The sequence below is a fragment of the Zeugodacus cucurbitae genome, chromosome 6 (genome assembly GCF_028554725.1).
Source record: "Zeugodacus cucurbitae isolate PBARC_wt_2022May chromosome 6, idZeuCucr1.2, whole genome shotgun sequence".
Classification (NCBI taxonomy): Eukaryota; Metazoa; Arthropoda; class Insecta; order Diptera; family Tephritidae; genus Zeugodacus; species Zeugodacus cucurbitae.
This window is the reverse complement of record NC_071671.1, coordinates 12,786,984-12,814,790: the sequence shown is the minus strand read 5'-3', so window position 1 is coordinate 12,814,790 and position 27,807 is coordinate 12,786,984. Positions and strand designations below refer to the sequence as shown.

The following is a 27,807-nucleotide window of genomic DNA, read 5'->3' as shown; positions in this document are numbered from 1 at the left end:
ATTCACATATTGTATTGAGCTCCCGCAAAATTTCCATACATCTCTTCATTGACATTTCAATTGGCCGTCGTTTGTGTGAAATTTTCGCTCGACTTTTGTTCGTCGTTCTTTTGCACACATCCGATAGCAGTGCATTTTCATCGGATCTCTACGTGGAAATTGTGAGTGAAAAGTGTGCTAATGTTAATAGCTTGAATTTTCCTATTGTAATAATCTGATACAACAACGAAGCAAATGTATTTTAAGTAGTGCAGCTAAAACAGCACACCGGCGAAATAATAGGAGTAACAAAAGCCAATTTAACCAAAAAATAGAAAATTAATTTTCGTGAAGATCTGTGCAAAAGTTTAGCGTATATAAAGAAGTGTGTGTTCGCGTTCAGCGGAAAAATACTTGGTTTTTTTTGCCTTTAAGCGAAACTTGTGCAAAAGCGGAAAAGTCAACACGTGAATAAATCGCTTAAGTAAAAGTAGTGCACATTAAAAAATAGGGGTAAAAGTTTGAAATCACACTAAAACGCCAAGAGAAAGAGAAATTGTTATTTTTTCATATATTTATATATTGCTAATTGCAATTTCCGCAGTATTTTGGCATAATTCAAGTAAATACTAATATAATTTTGTATACTTATATAAAAAACCAAAATTACGTGAATTTTGTATTAATCGCACGCGTAACCAACGCAAATACAGCAACTGAACGCCACAGCAACGAGAAAAATTCAGGCTCATCAAAATGTCATCAATCACATATAAGGAGCGTGTACTCAGCGCTCAACAGCTGAAAAGATTGTCGGAACACAAATACTCCTGCACAAGCAGCAGTCTGCTGGACCCATGGCTACAGCCTTGGTGGAATTGGCTTGTCTCAATGACGCCACTTTGGTTAGCGCCCAATCTCATTACAATCATTGGACTGATTGTCAACATTGTGACAACATTAATATTAGTATCGTAAGTATTGAACAATAAATTAATATACAATTTTCAAAATTATATTTTATAACTGTATGCATAAATATGAGTTTAATGCAACAGAACTATATTTCTTTATCAATGAGAATGCTGAAATGTTTGTGAAAAATCTAATTTTTGTGTCTTATTAGTTTTGTTGTGTGTTGCATATTAACCACTTAGACCAATTGTTTTTTCTCAGTAGATATATTTTTTATGTTATGAAATTTTCACAACCTTCCAATTTCGATGTCGCAATTCGCACTTTTCGCACATTTCCCGTAATTTGCGGTGCTGCTGACAACAGCTGCTACAATAAAAACAATGCTGATGCTGACTGCGCTGCTCTGCTCTGAAGTGTCAATTTATTGATATTGAGAGAATTTAAGCGAGCATGTTCATATATTTATACAACAATTGTTCGCTTTGTTGGTTTTACTATATGTGATAAAGTGCATTGTGTTTAAGTGCATTGCGAATTATCAGGGGTGCAGATGTGATATCGAGCAAATTGTTGAGTCAGGCCAATCATTTGAATATTTTGTGTTGTAAAATTTATGAATTTCTTTGTGCAAATTGTACATACATACATACATTAACGTATTGAAACTGTGTTTTTTAAAATGCAGCCGGCATTTTATCTTTGCACACTCTACAAGCAATTCCTTCTACTCACATTGGACTCTCATGTTATTATATACTTATTTTACGTAAATGCCGAATGCCTTGCCTGCTAATTAGTTGAATTTATTTGAGTTTTTTGATATTTAATACTTTGTTTCCTGATATTTATGCATTTTAAATTTGCACAATTTTTGCTGAACATGCTCTTTTCGTTAACTGCATAATTTTATGTGTGCTAAATTTGCTTGCATTTTCATTTGCAATTCGCATTTTCGTTTTCATTACGTCGATTTAAAATATGCATATAATGCTAACAGGTCACAATTCCGATTACTATGACGCCGCGATCTGATGGTGCCGTTAGAAAGAGGACGTCCTCCCGATTAAAAAATATATAGGGTTATAGGTACTGCAGACGCCTAGTTTTCGAGATATTCGAAAGATGCTTTAAAGATCAAAAAATCAAAAATTTCACCAAGCAATTTCACACACTTTTATACATTTTACGCTCTTTTTTCACGTCAAATATTTGAAATTACATTGCTAACATTCAATAAAAATCAAATTTTATATTTATTTATCCATAAATTCCTTTTTTTGTGAAAATTCCTCTTTTTTTGATAATTCCCCTTATTTTATTTAACAAAATAAATTTTTAAAAATCATATCGAGGACAGTTCCTTAAGTTGCTAACACTTGTGTTGGCTCGACCAGGGTTATTTTTTTGAAGTGCGGCCGAAGTGCGAAGGAGTTCGACGCGAAAAAACTTCGGACATCCTTGGTTTTGCCTTGACCAGGGTTATTTTTTTTTTTTTAAGCGCAGCCGAAGGCCGCCTGTGCAGAAATGAGTTCTACACAAAAAAAACTTCGGACACCCTCGGTTTTGGCTCAGCCACGGTAATTTTTTTTAAGAGCGGCCGAAGGCCGCCAATGATGTAAGGAGTTCTACGCGAAAAAAAATCAGACATCTCTGCAAAGATTTTTTATATACCTACTTGATGCAGAAGAAAGTTCTACGACAAAAAACTACGATATGCAAATAAATAAAACGCAGTCATTGAAAAATCCATTATCTCTGGTTTCTAACATGTTAGAAACCTTTTCAGCTATTAGTGTACTAAGTGATTTTTAAAATAAGTAATTTTTGCTTAAAAAACCTTAAATAAATTTAGAATTTGAATTAAATTGAATGTGAATAGTGTAATTTTCAATATGTGAAGTGAAAAATGTGAGAAAATTGCGTTAAAGTGTGTGAAATACCATGTGATACTTATAGAAAAAATTTAACTTTTAAAGACGAATATTTCAAAAACTATAACTCCAATCAAGAATATTTTATTTTCTGGAGAGCCGATACCGATCGGACTTGTCAAACCCTGACCGCCAAAGTAATCGTAATCGTGCCGCTAACAGAATTAGATGAATAATGTAGCTTAGGTGAATTATAATGTTATCAAGATGTGACTAATGTTAAATTAAATAATAATTAGGCTACTCGAAGTGAGTTATCTAAATAGTGTCATCGCAATAAGTGGTGCAATGAATCGCTTGTATGGAACGTGATTATTTTAGAAAATTATTATTTTCTTTGCTATCGTTTGAGTAATGCTGAAATTAAATGTTAAAAACCACTTATACTTTACCATAAATAAATTTGTATTGCAAAAAAGTAGAAATATTTGCAATTAAGTTTAGCAATTCGGTTTGTACGAGTGAAATTTGTAATGACTCTGCAACAACACTCACTCACTGTCTATTATACAGACATTTGGCTTTCTTTTTATTATTTTCTTAAAATATTTTCGCGACTTTCGTTTTTTGCTCTTCTACAAACATATACATATGCATGTTTTTAATGATCGCTTTCATCTCATTGACTGTTACCTTCACGCTGTCGCTGTCTATACCGCCACAGTGTAGCAGCGTTGGGCCACATCATAGCATTTAAAACGCCTACTGGCTGCTGATAGCTACCCTACATACATAAACCAATTGAGTACCAGTGTATTGAGGAATGACTAAGCATTGCAAATTGATTTACATTTGTATATGCAACAGTTATAAATATATGGAATGCATATACAATGTATGCACTTGTATACGCTTACAGCTGGGGCACAGATGCAATATAGCCAAATTGCCGTCAATGGTATATTTCGCTCTTGTTGAAATGCATTCTTCTGTAAAATTTTTTATTAATAAGCGCGTGTGTTTATGTTTGTTATTACTTGTTGCATGATTCATCAGCTTTTCTGTTTGATTACATTTGAATTTGACTGGAACATTTTCTTTTACAAATCGGTTAGTAGGAATTGCAGCTATAATATAGCGCTCACTGTTTATAAAAATATAAAAATGTGGGTCAGTACACGGCAAAAATTGTCTTCAAGATAACTGGTATGACGTGAGTTCTAATACGGATTTATATTGATGTCGTCTCGGTTAGGTTTGTTGTAGTTTGTTGTATTTGAAAGTTATTTTAAAGAGTTTTGCAAAAGAACAACACCTATCTTAGGAAGAACTCGTAGTGTTACATAAACCGCAACAATTTAATTTGAAGTTTTTTATGGTGAAAATATTATAAGATATTAAAAACTATTATCTCCCAAAGCAAGATTAATTAATTCAAAATATACTCATTCGTAACATTGAACGAAAGTAACCCGTCTGATCTCGGAACTACTTTTTATAGGACCTATAATGACCTTTCATCCATCCAAATAGCTAAAGCTCTTTTGAAGAGTCTTAATAGTATTTTTTGAGACATAGCGCTTTGCGAAGACTTCCATTTTATCACTAGAAGTTACCCTTTTCTTTATTTGTATAATTATATTTAGCGATTTACACTAAATTGTAAAGAAATTTTGTAGAAATCATAAAAAAGTCGTAAATTTTCCAAAGCACAAAACTCACGATTATTAAGCCTCATAAAAGAGTAAAGAAATTGCGCACCTGACTTACAATAAACATTTATACACACATTTACGTTTTGCTTAAAATAAAAATAAATAAAATATGAAGTTTTTGCTAAAATTTCAGTAATTGAATTACCTTCAATTGACACTGGTTACACAGGGGAGAACGTTTTAAGTTCATACACACTTATGTTTGTACGTATGTATGTCAATGAATTGCCGGTTATGCGCACCCAAGTCTCACGATGCCACTTTGAGGTCAATTACGTTGATACTAATTTCAATTAAAAAGAGCCACAGCACGAATGAAATATAATATAAAGCGCGCACCAGCAAATGCAAAGTACATAAACGCAACGAAAGGGTTAAACAAATACCGAATCAAGAATAAAGTGATTTTTTTCTGTTTAAATAATTAGTGGAATCTGACTTTGAAAGCAAAGTGAAATGAATAAAATATGCTAATTGAGATATGCTCTACGCATGGCTTCAATGTGTGTGTTGCTTAATAATGCACATTTAGCCACATATTTGTATGCAAATGCATAAAAGATATATGCTTTATTATAATTTGTTGTTTTTATTAAATACAATTTTTTTTTGCAATTTTCTTTCTCCTCCCCTGTGTAAAAAAATTATTTTGCATTTGTTTTTCAATTGCATAGTCATGTTCTCTCCGTTTTGTCATTGATTATCAGCTCCTTGTTATGATTTCTGATATAAATAATTGTTCATTATAATAGCTTTTATTATTTATAACGCGACTTTGATAAGCGTATGAAATAAATTCATATCGTATATGCCTGTATACAGTTCATTACAAAAATGTACGTACGCACAACAATAAAATTATAGTTTTAAAATATTGTGCAATATTTTATAAATTTTTCATTTATTATTATTTCCAAAAAATCCCTAAAAGTAAATTTAATATTTATTTTTTTAAATTTTGATTTAATCTTTGCTCAAATACAAATATGCTAACCTATTGCATTCACTGTACATTAATGTTTATCTTTTTTTGTTTGATTGCGCAGACAAATACATAAACCGATTTCGCTAATTCTTTTTTTTAAATATTCCTTGAAGTATAAGGATGGTTCTTACGGAGAGAAAAAGTCGAGAACGGCTGACGGTGTAATATTCATGGAAGGTCAGGAAAAGATTAGAAAGTAATGAAATTGAATTGCGAGGAAGATACTAATAACAGAATTTTATTCGAGTTGACAAGACAAATATGAAAAAAAAGAAAATAAAAAATAATAATATTTTGAAGGTTGTCATTGTTGCTTTGTTCAAATATTTTTGTCAGTGTTTAATTGTATAAGGTTGTGTCGATAGCCCTAAACAATTTGAAACAAATAAGGAAAGGTTAAGTTCGGGTGCAACCGAATATTAATTTTTTTAAGAAAACACACAATTTGACCTATGTATATATTCGGCATAAATTTCAATATATAATCATCATATATAGTATATGAGGGCTGATGTAATTCCTGAACCAATTTCACTCATTTTCACTACTAAGGTTAACCGGGAATAGGGGCAACTTGGCATCTGTTAGTAGGCAAACCAACGGCACATTCGGCCTTGAAATTACTACTAAATTGCAAATCGACAGAACACCTGTCTGCAAAATCGGCAAAAGTAACGCTATAGCGAAGATTTTCCAGATGTTCAAGAAGTCGCTGGAGGCACTGCACAGGACTTCAAAAGATTTACGCAACAACTAAAACTTGAATGACCTATATTGACGGTAAAAAAAAACAAGGATCTCTTTGATCTTAATGCGACAATTTAGAATTTCGAAAAAGGAGAGTTGACACAGCTACTAACCAGGATGACGTATTCAATTATCCCACAGACTATTTAAAATTGCAGGACTATCCCCACTCACTCGCAATTAAAAGTAGTGTGAGTTGTCATCATGCTGCGCAACATAAATCAACCTCGACTTTGGTCATTTGTTATTGGTCATTTGTTACTTTCTTTAATATACGATTAAAAAAATCAAAGTTTTACAAATTATGATTTACGCTAAATACAGATCTACAATATGTCTATCAATCATTTTAAAATTTATCGGCTATAACGTTTTCGTCTTTATGCGTACAAATTTTTTCTCTGCAATGAAAAATTTACTAATTTAATGTATACCATAGCCACAAAAACGTGTGGTCGGGTCTGCTAGTATACATATATAAATAAGTAAAACTATATAAATACATACATTAAATCCTGTCCATTGATTGAGTACCAAACGTTGAAAATCATAATAAATATTCCACTACATACCATGTATTAAGTCGAACATATGACTTAAAACCATAATAACAACAACTAAAAAATAATTTTTCCCCAGTAGATAGAGACTTATTGGAACATAAGATATCTATGGATACGTTTCTCGGTGGCTTCAAGAAAAATATCCATAAATTATTAGGTTGTTTTGGCGCTGATATTGAATGCTTTTGAAATGTTAGACAGTTTATAGTCCTAGGGCGATATAAACAGTTTCTGCCGAAACTTTTGTACTATTTATTGAATAGAATAGACTTCAAACTAAAAGCAGCATCAACATTTAATCTCACAAATGCTTTAATATTTTTTATACCAATTTTAGGAATTTTGATTTATGTGATTTTTCATATCACTTGAAAGTCTTTTACTATGTGATTATTGTGCGACTAAAATATGAATTGCCACTTGATATTTAGATTTTATTACTTTAAAGTCTCACAACCTTATCTTGCTTGTCTGCTTTCCAAATACACATAAATACACTCGCGAATTATCAGAATCAGTGCAGTTTTGGTCAATTTACTTTATTATTAATAACAAAAATTAAAAATAAAAGAAATAGAAGAAAAATGCATGAGAACGGAATGCCGGATTCAAATGTATTGTATAGTTTGTATGTATCTCTGTATATAATATATTGTATTGTATGGTGACATATTATGGCTAATTAAAATCCACATATACTATGTACTATTATATGTATACGATTATTAATGTATATTTAATTTTTGCTGAAATCGGCAGTCGGGATACAAAGGTCATTTCTTACGTAATATTCATATTATTCGCTCTTTTTTTATTGTTCTTTTCCATTATTTATGTAAATGTGCGCATGTGTACACTGCTGATAAAAATAATAGTACTACGACGTATTACACTTTACTAAAAAAACACTTTTGTTGTAGTTTGCATGAATGCTTAGAAAATATTTTTTTTTTTTTTTGTTATGATTTGTTAATCTTCAATTTTGTGGTAAAAAATACGTTAACCTCATATCACCTTCAAAAAAGTTCTCTTATGCACTTATGTCAAGCACATCATCCAATCGTCGAAACACTTCTCAAACTCTATTTTGGGATAGACTTTGTTCATTTTAGCGATTTCTCGTGTGCTTGTAAAACTCTTTAAGGGGTTAGGAGTAGTCAGGATTTTTGCATTTTCGTTAAGTGCAATATATTAAAAATATTCTCCGAAAATTTGAAGTTGATCCGATAATAACTTTTCGAGTTATTCAACAAATAACAAAGATCGCTCGGGCTATCCAACACGCTAGTGTGAAACTTTAAATGGCGTTTTTCTCAAAACTATGTTTTTTTAATTGGTGACAACTGTAACTCGAAAACCGCTCGGTAGATTTTAATGAAATGTCTACAGCTTTTAGAATGCATAATAAACTCAGGCCTGATCGAAAGATTTTTTTTTTTTCAAAAATTTCGATTTTTTAAGACTACTGTTGATTTTTTTACCGAAAATCTAGAAAAAAATTTCCTGAGGCCGCCATTTTGTTATTTTTTGAAAAAAAAACTTCGATCAGGACCAGGATTATCTATTTATAAAACTAATTTTTTTATCCGATTGATTTTAGAGGAATCTCCAAGGACTTATTATTGTCACCGCAAGGACCTTTTTTGAAACTGGGTCAACACAGACAGCTATAACTTTGGAAAATATATATATTTCTTTTTTAATTTTTCGTGACTTTAAGTCAAAACATTGTATAATAATGCCATATTATTACTTTTGTAAAATAACATGATTTAATAGCAAAAAAATTACTGAAAATTCTAATTTTTTCGTGTCTCTGACTACCCCTAACCCCTTAATGTTATCTTTATTCTTGGAATAAACATAATGAAAAAATTTACTATTGGACTCTACAAGCCATATATATATATATATGTATATATATTGGACGACAATGTTATTTTTTTCGCACATCTGTAGACATACGTATGATAAGGGCGCTTATATGAAATTCTCAATTCAAAAATCAAGTTCTTTATCAGTATTTACTATATGTACTTTTCAAAATATTTGACGTAACTTAATACAGCACAAACACACGCGTGTGTAAGTTGCCGCATAGCAGTATAAATGTACTGATATAGCACTGTTTACCTTTTTTTGATGGCATTTGTCAAGCCCACATCAGCCGATTTAAGTCAACGTCACTAAAGCGATGAATCTGTGTGTTGATAAGCTATAGCCACACATAGCGGGTTTTAATTGTTTTTGTTTGTTTATTGAATGGAAAAAGGCAAAAACACACATAATGGTTAGTCAAGATTTATTTGTTTTTCCACTGGAATAAGTTCCATATATGAATTTTCCAATTACAATTTTCACACTTTTCAGACAATTTTGAGTTGTGTCGTGTTAAAAAATATTAAAACAATTGTTAAATCTCTCTGAATTGAATTTAATTTCCATGTAAACGCAATCCCAACGCCTAGTCCGCTGGCACTTGGCATTGCTTTATAGTTGCGCATTACATTTCTATTAGAATCGTTTAAGCTTCTAAATCAGTATTAGCGTGCAAAATACTATTTATTACGGTACAAGCTGATCCGCTGCACTTTGCACTTCTGTACATTTCTACATACATATGTATCACATTTATAAGTGCATACAAATTAGTGACATTTAGCGTAGTGCAATTTATCGCCCTCCGCTGCCTTGACCCCTCATACAGTTGCTTTATATTAAGTTTTGCTTTGCAACTTATGACGAATTAGCATGCTATTTTCTACCGGCTTTTTGCACATTCACTGAATATTTGTTAGTAGTTATACTCTAGTACGCATGCTGATTCCCATATGCCGGCTTTCTTGTTTGTTATTAATATTTTTCACACAAGTTTTCCATTTACCATTTTATCTGCTGCACTCACATTTCCTTTCACTTCGCTGGCGATTCTATGTGAATTTGCTGTTTGTTTTTGGCGCGAATTGTCAGAGTTAATTGTCAGCGTTGTTGACAGCGCAGTCGTTGACGTTGAGGTTAACGTTAGCGTTGACGTTGACTTTTGCCAACAAAGTGTTGGTATATAAAGCATTAACCTACAATTGGTAAACCTTTTCACCGATTTGTTAATTCTTATTGTGCAACCATTTCGCAACAGGTCGTTGAGTTTGAATTTAATATGATTTTATTGTGCTTTATGCACATACATTTACATAATAATGTAAAAACATATACTGTATGTATTTTGTGTGTGCGTTGTGAGTATTTTAAGTCCAAGGCATATGGTTGCGACGTTGAAATATCGGATATTTGGAAAAATACAATTGTTTGCAAGATTCTAAATATGAAAGAACTGTAATTTTGTGACTTGTTTTTGCTGTCTTGTGTGTAGTGACACCCATAAGCAAAATAAAGTGCTCCCAGCTCCGTAACTTAAAATTCTGTCGCAATGACCTTGTTTATTTAAAACTACTGATCTTAATCTTGTGCAGTTTTCATTCACTCGGTGAAATTCCTTATATTCAGTGCTTTTGTGGAATCAAAGACAGATTTGCTGAATGTCAATGGCACACCAATTCTGATTTTTATTGGTGTCACAGAATCTGATTGGATTTTCGTCTTTTCTAATATAAGCAAACCAATATTCGAATCAGCTGTTCTGCTATTTATTAATGGGACAAAATTAGCAGGACAATTTTTTTCGAATTTTAATTACATAATTGTTGAAAATATTCATTAAAACCGAAAAATAGAATTAAAATGAGAAATTATTTCAGCTTTTACTTTTATTTGGCAATGAAAGTAGCGCAAACGAGTAAATGAAAATTTTAAGGAATCACTGTAATTCGCTTTATGCGCAAAGGAAGTCAAAAGAAGTATTTAACGGCCGGCAAATCAAAATAAATTTGAACAAAACATTTCAAATCTGTCAGCCCTGCTGCTCTTGGTTTGCTTTTGATAGTTAAGCCGATAAAATTGGTTTCCATGACACCTAGAACCAATAAAATTTCTGATTCGAACATCAAACCAATAATATCAGAATTCATGAGAAGAACCAGAATTTTTTGTCGTTTTGAATTCTGATTCCGACAACTATCAGTTTCCACACCAACCCTGATTGATTGTTTATTGAACTTTGTAGGGCAGTGAAAAAATTAATTTCGTACAGTTCTGAGATCGATCAAATTGTTTTTTTGGATATTTTGAGCTTAACCCTTTTTAATAAAATATATTGGGTTATTCATAGTCTATAGTCTCTCTAAAATTGTGAAATTAATATTATTAAGAAATAAATGATTTATGTAGATGGTTTTCCTTCACATCAAACTTAAGTGAACTAATTGCAGGCGAGAACGGACACGGATTTTTTCTGACCATGAAATGATAATTCGGCTTTTAAACTTCTATTTAACGGTTATTAATTTTTTTATAAAATTTAAATATTCTTTATAAAATTTTTATGTTGTTACAATAAAAACAGTTCATTTCGAAAAATTATTTATAATGTAATCAACCAAAATATTATAATATATCAATAATATATCGAAGTCAGCTGTTGAAACAATAATTGGATAGGGTCCTTCAAGTACTACAACTGCTTTGCTGTGGAAAGTGACAGATGTGGCTTGCGCCAGTGGCGTGTTGAACATGTGTGTATATAATATAACTTCAAGTTATCAATTATAAACACTTTTATACGCGCTCATTAATAACTTTTCACATACTTACTGTCACAAAAATAGTTTTTCTTTTCAATTATTTTAAGTACCTTCAGCATAAATCAATACATCATTTTCATTTAGTGTATATTGTAATCACACATACATACTCGTATAGTGATGCATATATTTACCAAACATACTGATGTACACCTGAGTACATTACACTAGGGGCGTGTGTATTTTTTTCGTATATTTTAATTTTTTAACCCTCTGCTATTAACATAGTCCAAAAGGTGGAATGCAAGTGGTTTGCTTCGCGTATGAAACTAGGGCAATAAATTATTAATTTTATAAGCGTGTCAAGTTAATAATACTTATACACCTATTAAATAGGTATGAGTTTATACCTACTATTTTTAAGGATACAGTAAGTTATGTGAAAATAAAGAATGCTTATTTAAGACAAATCAATGTTACTATTATATTTCAAAATAATTTCAATTTTTTTTTTGATTGAGAATATTGCTGTCAGATAATATAACTATTTTTTTTTAATTAAAATTTTTTTAATTTTTCTTTTTTTTTAATTTTACAATTTTTTTAATTAAAAATTTTTTTTTAATTAAATTTTTTTTTTTTAACATTTTTTTAATAACGTTATAAACTTTTCGCACAGGACTTAATTGATCAATTATCTGGACTATGTTCGACTAAGGCTTTGATTTAGATCGATTTACCATACCATTACTACATTAATTTTTAATCGAATACAAATCAAGTTGAAGCTGTAATGTTGTTGGTTTGATTGTGTTTACTGATAAAATAGCTATCAGCTGATGCAACTTTCCAACTTCTTACGAGCAGCAAAATCAAAAATGTATAATAGCTGATCATTAATCGAGTAGCCGGCTGTGCGAAAGGCAAAAACTGGTTTCTCAATTATAATCTTAATGTATTAAATTAATTTCGCTGTGCGAAAAGGCTATTAAGAACGTTTCCGGACAAATTTAATTTCTAATTTCATTCTAAATCATTTAAAACTATGCTAATTTATAACCTCCGCACTATTTCGGAATCAACATGTTCACATTTAGTACAAAAATTCATGATTATTTTATAATTAATTTTTGTTTCATAAGAATTTGAAATTGATAAAAATAAAAAGAATCCAAATTCTTAAATTAGTTTAAATTATTTTCCTTTTTACAAAAAGTTTAACCCTTAATTTCTATTTATTTTATTAAAAAAATATATTCCGAGTAATTTCGAAGTTCTAAAAATACAAATCTTAGGAGGTAATTTAAATGTTATTATTTTTTTCGTTTCATTAAATTTCTTTTGATAAAAAGTTTAGCCCTTAATTTCAATTTAGATATTAAAAATATATTTTTACGAAATTCTAAAAATACATTTTTTCTGAGTTAATTTAAATTTTATTATTTTTTTTTGGTTCCGTAAATTCCTTTTTAAGTTTAATTTAGATATTAAAAAAAAGTTTCGGAGTCATTTCGGTATCCCAAAAATAATTTTTTTCGCAGTTATTTAAAATTTATTTATTTTTTTTTGTTCATGTAAATTTTTTTCATTAAAAATTTGACTCTTAATTTATATTTAGATATTACAAAATATTCGGAGTATTTAAATTGTATTCATTATTTTTCGTTTACGTTATTTTTTTCATTAAAAGTTAAGTTTTTAATTGCTGTTTAGATATTAAAAAAATATACGGAGTAATTTCGGAATTATCAACATATTAGGAGTAATTTCGAAATTCTAAAAATATTCGGAGTAATTTCGAAATTCTGAAAATACATACATATTTTCGGAGTTAGTTACATTTTATTAATTATTTTTCGTTTACGTTCAATTTTTTCATTAAAAGTTAAGTCTTTAATTGCAATTAAGATCTTAAAAAAATATTTGGAGTAATTTCGAAATCCTAAAAATACATTTAAATTTTATTTATTTTTCGTTTACAAAAATTTATTTTCATAAAAGGTGTAGCCCTTAAAATCAGTTTAGATATTAAAAAAATATTCTGAGTATTTTCGAAATTCTAAAAATACATATTTTCGGAGTTATTTAAATTGTATTAATTATTTTTCGTTTACGTTATTTTTTTCATTAAAAGTTAAGTTTTTAATTGCTGTTTAGATATTAAAAAAATATACGGAGTAATTTCGGAATTATCAACATATTAGGAGTAATTTCGAAATTCTGAAAATACATACATATTTTCGGAGTTAGTTACATTTTATTAATTATTTTTCGTTTACATTAAATTTTTTCATTAAAAGTTAAGTCTTTAATTGCAATTAAGATCTTAAAAAAATATTTTGAGTAATTTCGAAATCCTAAAAATACATTTAAATTTTATTTATTTTTCGTTTACAAAAATTTATTTTCATAAAAGGTGTAGCCCTTAAAACCAGTTTAGATATTAAAAAAATATTCTGAGTATTTTCGAAATTCTAAAAATACATATTTTCGGAGTTAGTTACATTTTATTAATTATTTTTCGTTTACGTTAAATTTTTTCATTAAAAGTTAAGTCTTTAATTGCAATTAAGATCTTAAAAAAATATTTTGAGTAATTTCGAAATCCTAAAAATACATTTAAATTTTATTTATTTTTCGTTCACAAAAATTTATTTTCATAAAAGGTGTAGCCCTTAAAATCAGTTTAGATATTAAAAAAATATTCTGAGTATTTTCGAAATTCTAAAAATACAAATTTTCGGAGTTAATTTAAGTTTTATTTTTTTTCGCTTACATAAAAATCTTTTCATAAAGAGTTTAGTTCTTAATTTCTATAAAGTTATTAAAAAAACATTCGGAGTAATTTACGAATTCTAAAAATATATATTTTCGGAGTTCATTTTGTTTTTAATTTTTTTTTCGTTTTAACAGTATTTAAAATCAAAGAAATTTCTTTTAGTGGATTCATATCTTTTATTTAAATAAATTTTAATGTTATTGAATATTCCTTATTTGTGCTTAAAAAAAACTCTTCTCATTTTGTTACCTACGTATAAATTTTTAGGTACTCAACTGTGTACACGTAAATTTAAACATATCAATATTTGTTTAAATAACAGTAACGCAATTAAAATTCTTTATTTAACACCAAAGCAATAAATATTTACTTATTTTATTCATGCGTTTACGCAATTTGAGACACAGTAGAGGGTATAAAATTCATGTACTCATATGATTATAAATATTATTCCTAATCAGCTTGAGACATGTTGGTGAGAATTGTAAGCTTACTTCTCAGATTGTCACCATATAAATGAAATTTCACACTGTATATGTATGTATGTATTTATTTATGTGAGAATGTTTAAAAAACCGTTACAAACTATAAAATATAAATATCATAAATTAATATTTACACTAATAAATATAAATAAACGTTAATGTACTCTCTTTTTTCTCCCACTCACAACAGCTACAGTCCCGATGGCAAATCGGCACCACCCGGCTGGGCTAGTTTGCTGTGCGCATTCGGGCTTTTTGTTTATCAGAGTTTGGACTCGATTGACGGCAAGCAGGCGCGTCGCACAAATACCTCATCACCGCTGGGTGAACTCTTCGATCATGGCTGCGATTCCATATCGACAGTTTTCGTCGCGCTATCGGCGTGTATATCCTGTCAACTGGGACAATACCCGAATTGGTTGTTCTTTCAGGTACCTGTCATACACTAAATTGTATTTCATTTATTAAAAAAAATTATATTTTTTTAATCTAACGTTTGTTGCAGTGTTTCTGTGCCATTGGTCTGTTCTATTGCGCCCATTGGCAGACGTACGTTTCGGGCACTTTGCGTTTCGGCAAAATCGATGTGACCGAAGCGCAATTCACCATCATGGCTATACATATTATATCGGCGGTGTTCGGTGCGGATGTGTGGCAAGCGCGGGTATGATTTTTGTTGATTTTAAAAATATTTTAATTATTTGGTATTCAAAAACATATATGGTGTTGGCGGTTGGAATGTTTTAGGTTTGCAAAAAAATAAAAATTCTAAGGAATTTTTAAAATTCTAAGTAAAAATAAGAAATTTGAAATTTTTTTGTTTAAAATTGTACCAACTCTGATTTTTTGAACTTATTTATTTATAGTATTGAAGTCGGAGTAAATTTCATTCGGGATAACTTGTTATAAAAGCTTCGAAAGTATAATAATTACTGAAGTGTAATAATTACTGAAACATAATTAGTACCAAAAACGAATTTATGTTTCTAAAAAAATAGTAAAAATTTTGCAAGTATATTTTCGTCTAATTTATTTCTAAATTTATTTTCGGAGTTGCTATTATTATATAGGAAACCATTATTAATTTCTTAAAATATTTATTGCAGTCTACCTTAGAGTTTATTGGCATATTAAAAAATTTGTTCGAAGTTAACAAAATTTTTCGAAGTAAACACATTTTTTTGGAGTAAACAAAATTTTTCGGAGTAAATAAATTTTTAAGGAGAAAACTAAATTTTTCGAAATAAATATTTTTTTCGGAGTAAACAAAATTTTTCGGAGAAAATTTTTTTTAGTTTTATTATTTATTAATAAAAATCTATATATATTTTAATAATTTTAATTGTGATTTAAAGGGTTTAATTCATTTGAAAACTGATGAAACTGTTATAAAAATAGCTTTAGATAATTTCTGAGTAGTAAAAAATTATTTAAAAAGTTCCAAAACAATACCTTTGACATTTTAACCGCTACACTATTTATATTATATTTATTACAACCTCTGCATATTTTTAGGAACTGCTATTTTAATACACAAATTGAAGTTTCTTTAAAATTATACATTCTTTACATTTCACTCGTACACTATTTTAATTTAATTTAATTTTTTTCAGTGTATTTTATGTATTTATGTTATTGTGGTTTTAACCTGTTTGGCCCACAAAATTTCTACTAGCATAATATTAAGTAAACCCAAAACTCGTTACATTTTTCCCAAACTGGCATACAAAGTATATCTTTTTTTTATAAAAAAACTATATTTTTTTATAAAAATAAAACTGTATATTAGCAACTAAATTGTTATTGTAAATTTACCACCCGAAATTCATACATGTAACACATGCATAGGTGATGTGGCTAACAAACATACAATTGGTTTAAAGAAATTTTAACAAAAATAGCAAATATAAATAATTATTTATTAAAAAATTATTTTTAATATTAAAACATTTTTTTTTGAAATGCCATCATTTTTGCATTGAGAAACAAAAACCAAAAAAAATGTAAATTTCTTACTTCAACGCTATCTTTATATACATTTATTATAAATATATACCCTTTAGATGTTTGGTAATTTTCAATTGTGGTCCACCTTATCGCTAATGACCTTAGTTTGTGGTATTTGGTCATTATGGTTTATATTCTCAGTTATTTTGGCTGGCGGTGTTGGCAAGAATGGCTCCACAGTTGCAGTAAGTTTGTATTGAAAAAAAAAAAAAAAAACATTTTCTACAACAAAATACAATTTTTAAAAACGTTGTTTCATAAAAACAAAGTAGACACAGTTGGCGTATTAAATTTAAACGATGAAAGAATTAAAATAAAATCATTTTTTCGCGTTAAAAAACTATATCATTTACAATTTAATTCCAAAATAATACGTGCGTGTTGCAAACATTTTGAAAATCATATTTCGAAAATGCGCAAAATCATTGCAGTGTTGCCAAATTTCGCCTATTAAAGCAAATACAATTTGAAATATATCTACCCTAGCATGACCGCTTTGAAATGCCATTTTGACTTTCAAAAATACAAATATTTTGTTTAAACTTCAACTTGAAATTAAAATATGTATGCTCACTGAAATAATCATAGCATTTTTCAAAATTTGTTCTGCAAGTTTATTTAAGGAATGTGGAAAGCAGTTAATCCCTATGGAATTTGTAGCAACAATTACATTCCAAATTTGTATACTCTTTGAAAAAAATTTATAAATATTTCTTTTTTAATATTAATACATTTAAATTGTATTAAAAAATTTCTTTCCAAACGTTTTTGTACGTTTTGAAATTACTTACTAGTACAGTGTAATTTTGGAAATTTTTAGAAATTACTGGCATTTTGCTTTAAATACAAATTTTAATATTACAATTCGTCAAGAACTGAAAAAATTTGTTTTCCAAAACATGTTAGAACGGCGGGTTCATATAACTCAGTACACAAAGATTTATTGTATTCGATTAAACGACATTTTGAACCAGATAATTATGGTATTTTCATTTTAAAGATCTGGTATTTTTTTGAAAGATAGTAACCCTGTAAAGTAAAATTTGAATCATAAATTATTTTTTTCCTAAAAATAACAAAACTTTCCTGTTTTATTCCCGTTTTTATTTTTAATTAAAAAAACTAAATAATAAATTAAAAAAAATTTGAAATACGGAATATTGAAAAAATAAAATGTGCTTCAAATATTATTTTTTTTTATCCAAAAATACCAAAACTTTCCAGTTTTAATCGCTTTTAAAAAAAAAAAATAAAATAAAATAAAAAAAATATCGAAAATAATTTTATTTTACCAAAGAACAAAAGTTATACCAAAAAGTATTTTTTTCTATTTTTAAAAATATAAACTAAAAATTAAAAATTTTCTAAAATACGGAGTATTGAACCACAATTTTGTACTACAGCATAATTATTTGCGCAATAAAACTTTATAATTGAAAACATCTGAATTGAAATTACCACAATTTTACACGAGAACTGTTGAGAACTAATAAAAACACATTGAAAAAATATTTAAGGAGAAAATCTGAAATACCGATATAAAATTTTGTAAAATTATAACATTTATTTACCTTAAAGTACTTTCAATAATGCTGAAGAATTTTCTAAAAATAATTTTGCTCTTAAAAATTTGAAAATTCCCACTAATTCCTTTTATACAAACGATTTATTCCAATATCTACTTCCCCCTTAGTGTTTGAAATATTTATTTCTTAATTCTAGCTGTCAGCTTAAACACTTGTATTTAATTCCCTTAAATTCTTAAAAAAGACTTAGCCGAGAGAATGCGATAATTTAGACAAACTTATGATGGCAACTCTAATTACATAAAACACTATATAAACATATATATATATATATAATAGTAAAGTATATAAAATTTGAGAAAATAAAATTAAAAAAAAAATACTTTAATTAAACCTTAATTGTTAACGTATTACGTTGGTTTATATATATATTTGTGCAAATGAAAACATACAATATTTGAAATCTTTGAGCAGTAGGCAACATTTTTCTAAGTGTATTTCCAGAAATGAATAATTAAAATATTTATCAAAAACTAAATGGTCTTACTGCTCATTGATCTTATTTAATGCCTGTTTAAATATATTTATATGTTTCCAAACTTAGTACTCTACCATTAACTATTAACTATTTATTTAGTGTTTTCCTCTACTGTTTACTTGTTATAATAACTTTTTGGTTAATGGATATTTTATTTTATTTGGTTATGGTATGCTTTATAACTGTTTTAATGTGTTTTAGTATTTTCCATTCGCTTTTGTTTGGTTAGTTTCTACAATGTGTATACAATTTTCATCAGTTATGTTGTTCAGGGTTAGGGATTGAGCATATTTTATCGTGTGTTTCATAGGTTTTGGTTTCAAAGATACAAATTACAAATCTTTTAGCTATTTTTACCTATTCTACCAATTCATCTGTGTGTTAACGACAACATAATTTTTCTAATCGAATTACAGTAAAATTAACATTTAAAAGTAAATTTTTATTTTTTTCGATAAAAAATTATCGAACATTACTTGTTATTTTATCGATTAAAAAATTGTTAATGGAAAAAAAATCGAAAAAATTTAGTTCTTCGTTGTTTTAGTCGATTTTTATCGATATATATATTTTTTAATATAAAAGGTTAACACTTTCAAAGTAATCTTTTATATTTCCAATTAAAAATTAATTACAGAATTTGACGATAATATTTCAATTAAACAAATTTTTAACGAAAAAATAGTATTTGCTAGTTTCAGTCGACATTTTTTTATCGATATCGAACACTTTATCGATATTTTTTTCCAAAAATATAAAAGTTTTAGCTTTTAAAAGTAAACTTTAATTTTTTCGATAAAAATTTCACGATAATTTTTCAATTAAATTGTAACGAAAAAATACAAATATAATTAGAATTTCCGGGTTGTGTCTAAAAAAATATCGATGTCGAAAATGTTATCGATAATTTTTTTACCAAAAAATATTTAGGTTTAGTTTTTTTTAATTAAGAAAATATTGACTAAATTTCACAAGATCGAACAAACTTTTAACGAAAAAAAAATAGTATTTGCAAAAAAGTCTAATTTTTTTATCGTGTTATCGATATTTTTTTACCAAAGAACATAAAAGTTTAGTTTTTAAAAGTAAACTTAATTTTTCGAAAATTTCATGATAATTTTCCGATTAATCAAAATTGTATCGATATCGAAAATTTTATCGATACTGTTTTACGCAAAAAAATAATTTAGTTTTAATTGTAAATTTTACTGTAATATTTATTTGAAAAAAAAAAATCATAAACAAACACTAGTGCCGTTGAGATATCAAAAACAAAAATTGCAAAATTATTTAACTATTCAATATTTTGGAGATCCTCTTTTGTAGGTTGTCATAGGTGAGGTGTGTCTCGAAACTAACTTTCTTAATTTTTGTTCAACTTCGGTTCATATAGAAATATTCAAGGTCCACACACTCCCTCCTCACATTACATATACATATATGTGTTTTTGTTGTTGTTATTATTATTTAGTTTTTCTTTTAACAATTTTACGTGCTACCATGTTGTCATACGTACGTCTCTTTCATTTTATATTATCAACACAATTTTTTGTTCAATTATATTTTAATATTTACAGCTATCTTCGAAAACAAGAAAAAAAAAAATTTAGTAGCCATTGTTGCAGCACACTTTTTAACCACGGCGCTGTGGCAATAAAAAAAAAAAAAAAAAAACAAAGAGAAAACTCAAAATTATCAGACTTTCTTTTTCTCTTTTTTCTCAATTTTCTTTTTCCGGTATAACGAAAATATAAAAATCGAAAATATATTGCGTAACAAAACCGAAAACAAATGTACGTCCAAACACACACACGCACACACGCAAATATGCACGAACACTTCAGATTCCACTCATTGGCGGTCGTTGGAATTATATCATTTTAATCGGCATTACTTTGGGTTATCTCGCGAATATGCTCAACTTTTCGAAAATGTTTATTGAAGGCGGCAGTGGCAAAAATGGTTCCTCCGTTGCTGTAAGCATAAAAAAATTACAAAAAATAAAAACAAAAACTGTAAAATTTTACAATCCACATAAACCACACAACATCTAATCCTTGTCGTCCTGTACTTGTACCGAAAAATAAAATGCGTTTTTTTTTCACTAGTGGCTACTGCACTAAAAAAGAGCAATTTTTGTTAATATTTCACACTTAATTCACTGAATGGAAAATGCGCTAATATATTTAACACGTTCTAAAACACTGTAAACAAGCGCTATAAATTACGGTGATTTGCGCTGTTGTCAGAGCACCAATAATTTTATGAATACTACCTAACGCTTTGTTTGGCACCACTAACCGTTTAGTAAGATTATGTTATATACTGTATATAGTGTTATACATATATATATATTATTAAAAAAAAATATATTAACTTACCATTAACGGTGTACAACTGTTGCAGTTTTTACGCTCGAGTTGCTCATCAAAAGCATCTTTCACAATTTATTTTGTAGTACTTACTGCTGCCAGCGTTGGTGGGATAGTCAAGATGTGTTGGGAAATTATATTTTTATTAGAAATAATTTAGTATATATAAAAAACATTTGACTATTCCACCAATTTTGTGCGCCTCCAGCCCCATTATAACACAACTTCCATCCTTTCCTAGCGTTACTTTTGCTATTTCCTGGCAAAGTAACTCCGAAATCTCAAGGCTTCATTGCACTAAAACGCATCGGGAAGCATTCTAGCATCGCGCATCGGTTTAAAAAGCCATAAAACAATTACAAAATACATCATTAAGCTTTAGATTTAAGCAATCATAAACATTTTCATACAAACATAAGTTAGTTAAGTACAGTAGTCACTCGTTAGGAGTACCTGAGTTTAACTAAAGTAGCTGCGTTTGCTTTGGACACAGTTGATATGCTAATTTTAGCTAGTTTGGCGTTATTATTATTTAAGAAAATAAGAGTTTTGAGTTTTTTTTGAACACATTTTGGCATGGAAATTTTTTTTTAAACTTTAACCATTTTCAAAAAATGTTTTAAGATTTTGTAGGCTTAAAATTTTAATTATTTTTTTAAAGATATTTTAATGCATAAATTGTAATATTTTGCATAAAAATGTTTGGTGATGCTATTTAATAAAATTAAATATTTTATTTATTTATTAAAAAACATTTAATATAATTAAATTAAGCAAAATTAATATTTTAATATTAAAAAATAAAAAAAAAGTTTGTTTTTATTAAATTTATGGACCTTCAATTTGTTTGGTATTGCCATTAAAAATTCTCTTTAATAAAACTTAAATACTTTATTTATTTTAAAATACATTTAATATTGTCACATTAAGCAAAATTAATATTTTAATATTTAAAAATAATATTTTTTTTAATGAAGTTTAGTTACCTTCACTAATTAATATAATATTTAAGTGAACCATTTTTTCTTTATCCACAAGTTTTACTATAATTAATAAATATTATAATAAAAGTTATTTATTTTATTTATACACATTTACCACAAAGAAACTTCAAATTTCGTTGTACAGTTCAACACCCCGTACGAGCATTAGCCCCTTATTATATAGATATATATTTTTTTACTCTCTACCGTTAGTTTTCCCTTAAACTTTATTATCGCATAAGAAAATTAAAAAAAAAAAATTGTTCTTTTTTTTTATTAATAAAAAAATGCCTTTTCCTTCAATTAAACCAACCAATCAACCATCCAAATGAACTCGTTATAAACATCATCACCACCAACCACCACCACAACCACCAATACTACTACTACTACTACCACCACCACCACCACCACCAACGCAACCAACAACAACCAATTTGTATTTGACCAAAAATCACCACTCGATAATACAGTTACCCTTGATTGGCTGCGAAGCGCGCGTTTTATCACTTTATCTTATATTGGGCATGTACATTTTGTTTGTTTGTCGTTATGCGCGGGTGATTATGACGGAAGGATGCGGCAAAAATGGATCATCCGTTGCTGTAAGCGTAGTCACAAAAATCAATTTTTTATATAAAAACACAAAAACAAAAAATAATTAATTATAATAATCTGGAAAATTATACTCTACTACATTACGTAATTGAAAAAAGAGTACCATGTCCAACATCAATTTCTGTATATACTCGACTTGCCATGATGTAAATATGCTTTTCTATTATACAACTCTCTCCACTGTTGCTCTTGATTTTGTACAAAAAAATTTTTAGTAGTAGTTTTATTACATTTAATTTTGTTATTTTATTTATTATTATTTGCTATATATATTTTTTTAAATTATTTTTATTTTATTTTTTTATTATTTTTATTTTATTTTTTATTTTATATATTTTAAATTTAATTACTTTTTTTGCATTACAAATATAAATTATTAGCTTTTAAGTGCATTTTTCATTTATTGTCATTCCCCATTTAGATTGAAAATAGCGAATAATTTTAATGCAAAAATTTATTAATGAAAATGTATTTAAACAATTCAAAATTTAATCAATCTAAATTAATTTTTTCATAATTGTTTAGAAAATTAAAAATTCTTTGTTTCTTTCAAAACAAAAAAAAAATTGAGAAAAAATTCGGAATAAAAAATGTCGGTGTAAAAATTTCGGAATTGATTTTCGGAGTAAGATATTATTATAAACACAAAAATAATACGTTTTAATTATATTAAAATAATCTATTTCTTTCAAAATACAAAAAATAGGGGGGTAAAAATTTTCGGAGTAAAATATTTGTATAAGCACAAAAATAAAAATTTTAATTTGATTAAAAATAGTAAAATAATAAGATTTAAAATAATTTCGAAACTAGTTCTCTTCTTCTTTTTCGAGTACGAGTATCACTCCGAAATTTACTCCCAACATCAATTATATCATAGGAACAGCTCGAATGAATGATTTAAAACAAATCTGAGCATACAAAATTTAATATTCGAAAACTAAATTCATATATTTTACGAAAATTCGAAATTTATTGATTCGATTTTTTTTTAATTCGAAATTTATTGATTTGAAATTTTTTTTTTTGTTTTTTATTATTTTTTTTTTTTAATTCAAAGTTTACTCCATAATTAATCCTATACCGTAGTAAAAGCTCGATTCAATAATTTAAAAAAATGTGAACTCCCAAAATTAAATATTTGAAAATTAAATTCATATATTTTACGAAAATTCGAAATTTATTGATTCGATTTTTTTTTAATTCGAAATTTATTGATTTGAAATTTTTTTTTTTTGTTTTTTATTATTTTTTTTTTTAATTCAAAGTTTATTCCATAATTAATCCTATATCGTAGTAAAAGCTCGATTCAATAATTTAAAAAAATGTGAACTCCAAAATTAAATATTTGAAAATTAAATTCATATATTTTACGAAAATTCGAAATTTATTTATTTAGAATAACTTTTTCGAAAATTATTTATTAGAGATTATTTTTTCAAAAATTCATAAATTTATTAAAAAAATATACGTACGAAGAGCTTCAACTTCCAAAAATTCGAAATTTTTTATTTGATAATATTTTTGAAAAATTCAAAATTTACTCGAAAAAATAAAAACATAGTAGCTTGTTCTCAATTTAAATATTTAAATTTTTTTCGAATTTGTTTTTCGACATTAACGTTTCATTTTTCGAAAACCAAAACTATGAATTTCCATAATTTATTTAAAAAAAATGTATAACATAGGAAGAGCTCGAAGGAAACTGAACTTCCAAAAATTCGAAATTTACTCAAAACAATAAAAATGCTTATTTGTTCCAATTAAAAATTATGATTTTTTTTCGATTTTTTTTAATTCGTAATTTACTCAAAACAATAAAAATAGTGGCTTGTTCTCAATTCAAAATTTTTGAAAACTTTTTTTCGATTTTTTTTTCGTCATTTAACGATTCATTTAATTGTTTTTGATTGTTTAAAATTGTATATTATTTGTCTAAATGGGGAAATGCATTTAAAAATAATTATTTTTTTTTATTTTTATTAATATTTTTTTTTTTAATTTCATATTTCACTTTTAATTTATTATATCATTTCATTCGGGTGTTGGCTTCCTTAAGTTGTCATTTTATTTTATTTTTCTACATATATGTATCTTTAGTTGTGGTTTGGTATTCTCTAGGCTATATTCACCACACCAGCATTTACGTAGTATACTCACATACCCATACTCTTCCCATCAATGATCAAGAGTTACATAGTAGTCTCGTTGTAGTTTCGCATTGTTTGTTCCATATATAGTTTGTGCGGTGTTGTCATTAGAAATTTTCACTATTTAAGGCCGTTTCTTAAGTTCCTTATTTCATTAATTATGTATGTTTGTATAAGTTCATTGAAAATTCATTTTCTTATTTACATATCATTAGTTATTTATCGATTATTGTTAACATGTTTAGTTAATATCATTTCTAAAAAAAATTATAAAAATTAAAATGAAAATAAAATAAAAAACATTTAAATAAATAAAAAAATAAAAATTTGAAATTAAAATTTTTTTATTAAAAAAAAATAAGTAAATAAAAAAATAACAATTTTAATTTAAATTAAATTTTTTAAATTTTTTTAATAAAAAAAATAAAAAATAAATAAATAAATAATAATAATAATAATAACAATACATTTATACAATTTTACAAAAAAGCCTATTTATTTTCGAAAAAAAATCATTTTTTTTAATTTTTTGATAAAATTAATTTTATCATTAAAAAATAAATTATTTTATTATAATTAAAAAAATTTTGCATGCTTTTAATATATGTATAATAATATATTTTATATGTACATATAAACACTAATAAATAATATACTGAAAATTTTATTAAATAAAACAACAGAATGCTGCTTGGAAAATCTTTAAATCTCATTTATATTTTGTATAAAATGAACTTTTCAATAAATTTAAAAAAAATTTAATTTTTCGAAGAAGATTTCACCAAATATTTGAACTTCACTTAAAGTTATATTTCAATTATTATGCTCCAGCATTATTAATATTTTAATTAAATCGCAGCATTTTGTATTTATAAAATTTTTATTTACTCATAAGAATCATGAACTCATCAGCATTTATTTTTGTTAGCACTTCTCATCTGAAACGTTATATATTTAGTAAATATTTTTTAGCATTTGTATATAGTATTTTAGTACATATTTATGTATTTTTATTTGTATGAAATTAGCTCTCATCCATCTCTTGGTTGCACACTATCGCATTCCTCTGAAGTTTTTGCCCCCCAAAATCCGCAATGTCCCACCCACCCGTGTTTTTTGCATCACCAGTCCCACATTGTTTTGCTCCAACCCACCACCACACTTTTGTTGAATACAAATTTTATCTCATGTCTGCTCCTCACCACTCACCATGCTCCACAAAAACAATGCTTCAAGCATACTTTTTTTAATGTTTAAGTCATTAAAAAAGTACAAAAATTAAAACTCGCAATTTTTTTTAATAGTTAATTTTAATACAAAAAGTAGTTGCAAAGTAAAAGTAAACAAAAAGCAAATAATTTCTGTCTTAACTCAGCTAATACCAAAAAAAAAAATATAACAATAATATAATAAATTGTAATGCGCTAAAAAATAATAAAAATAAAAAAACGAAAGTATTGTCTGTGTCAGTAAACATTTTTTGTGCAATAATGTGCTGTTTGTGTTTTAAAAAGTTTAAAATTAATTAAAAATGCTACACTGGCACTACTTTCGTTTGTTTTTCGCCTCTTAATGTCTCTTGTGTTTGTGTATACTCAAATGTAAATATTTTTTAACCAACTTTTTTCTTTACAATTGACTAATATGCCATTTGTTCTCTTCCTAATCACTTGCACTCGCGCACTCCAAGGGTACCAGCGTGCTTTCGCCCAGCATACCGCTGACAATGGTCATACTGCCCGCTTTAATAATTGCACAAAAATCGCCACAAAATATTTTCACCGAACATTCAGCGTTGTATATCCTCGCTTTTGGCATGGTCGCCGCCAAGGTGACCAACAAGTTGGTGGTGAGTACAAAAACAAAAAAAAAAACACAATTCTTTTAAATTTTATTTCTTTTAATATATTTACTAAATATTTATTTTTCAGATTGCACACATGACCAAGGCTGAGATGGAGTATTTGGATTGGTCACAATTGGGCCCTGCCTTGCTCTTCTTCAATCAATACTTCAATTGTGTGTTGCCGGAAATTTGGCTGTTGTGGTTCTCACTCTTCTGGGGCACACAGGATCTCATACGCTACTGCTCCAAAGTAATACAAAAAAAAAATAAATAAACGTTTATTGTTGTTGTATTATAATTATTGTAATTTCTTCTCACAGGTGTGTTTGGAGATTTGCAGTCACCTTCACATTAATCTCTTCACAATCCCATATCCGGGCAAAAATGCACCACAAACCGTTAGCCAAGGCACCAGTGCGCCCACGACCAGCATGAGTATGAGCGCCACAGCGGCAGCTGGTGGTGCGAGTGCGTCCGCGGCGGCGACGCACGACAAGAATGGCGGCACACATCATCGAAAGACGACGCGGCAGGCTAGCAAAAAGCAGCAACAGCACTAGAACTTTATTATTTAAATTGTGAAATTAATAGAAAATCATCAACAACAACAACAACAACAAACAGGAAAACACTCAACAACAACAATGTAAATCTCTAAGAAATTGTTCCGTGTCAATATATACAAAGAAACAGCTTAAAACAAGGCAAATACAAATGGGGAGAAGACAAAATTATATAAATACTAGCGTAAAAAGAAACCAGGCAATTAAGCTAATGACTAGCGTAAATTAAAATACTGTAATAAAAGAAATTGCTAAACATAAGTAAAGCTATAAGTTTTTATGAAAATATTGAATTGCTGACAATGCTTCATTTTTTATTTTTAAGTGTTTGTTAACACATGGCAACGCTATAGACCATGTACGTGTATTTGTAGCACTTGATTAAGATCAGATATCGGTTACAATATTAAAAATTAAAAACGAAACAAAATTTTTGTAACGTTTTGCGGCAGCCATTAAAAAGCCAAGTTAGTATAAGGACATCAGCATACTAATTTTTAATCGCCATTTATCGTTTTAATGCTA

At 27.6% G+C, this 27,807-nt stretch overlaps 1 protein-coding gene across 6 annotated transcripts; it reads left to right on the top strand.

Moving 5' to 3' along the window:
- LOC105218475 (cholinephosphotransferase 1) lies at positions 1–27,575 on the top strand. Of its 6 annotated transcripts, none has more exons than XM_011194085.3 (8): positions 1–161; positions 693–953; positions 14,870–15,110; positions 15,185–15,343; positions 22,579–22,710; positions 26,564–26,722; positions 26,805–26,969; positions 27,040–27,575. In XM_011194085.3, exons 2-8 carry the CDS (start codon positions 736–738, stop codon positions 27,277–27,279), a joined length of 1,314 nt encoding a protein of 437 aa, XP_011192387.2. In that variant the 5' UTR covers positions 1–161; positions 693–735; the 3' UTR covers positions 27,280–27,575. The 6 variants fall into 6 exon arrangements, with proteins under 6 accessions (XP_011192387.2, XP_028900129.2, XP_028900128.2 ...); XM_029044296.2 differs by having other exon boundaries at positions 6–601; XM_029044295.2 differs by lacking the exon at positions 22,579–22,710 and adding an exon at positions 20,595–20,726 and having other exon boundaries at positions 6–953.
- Positions 27,576–27,807: the final 232 nt, after the last annotated feature.

Excerpts from the sequence above, each read along its gene's own strand:
- LOC105218475 (XM_011194085.3), top strand. The coding sequence starts at position 736 with ATGTCATCAATCACATATAAGGAGCGTGTACTCAGCGCTCAACAGCTG. Across the intron at positions 954-14,869 it reads ACAACATTAATATTAGTATC|CTACAGTCCCGATGGCAAAT; the intron begins GTAAGTATTGAA and ends CACTCACAACAG. Across the intron at positions 15,111-15,184 it reads CGAATTGGTTGTTCTTTCAG|TGTTTCTGTGCCATTGGTCT; the intron begins GTACCTGTCATA and ends CGTTTGTTGCAG.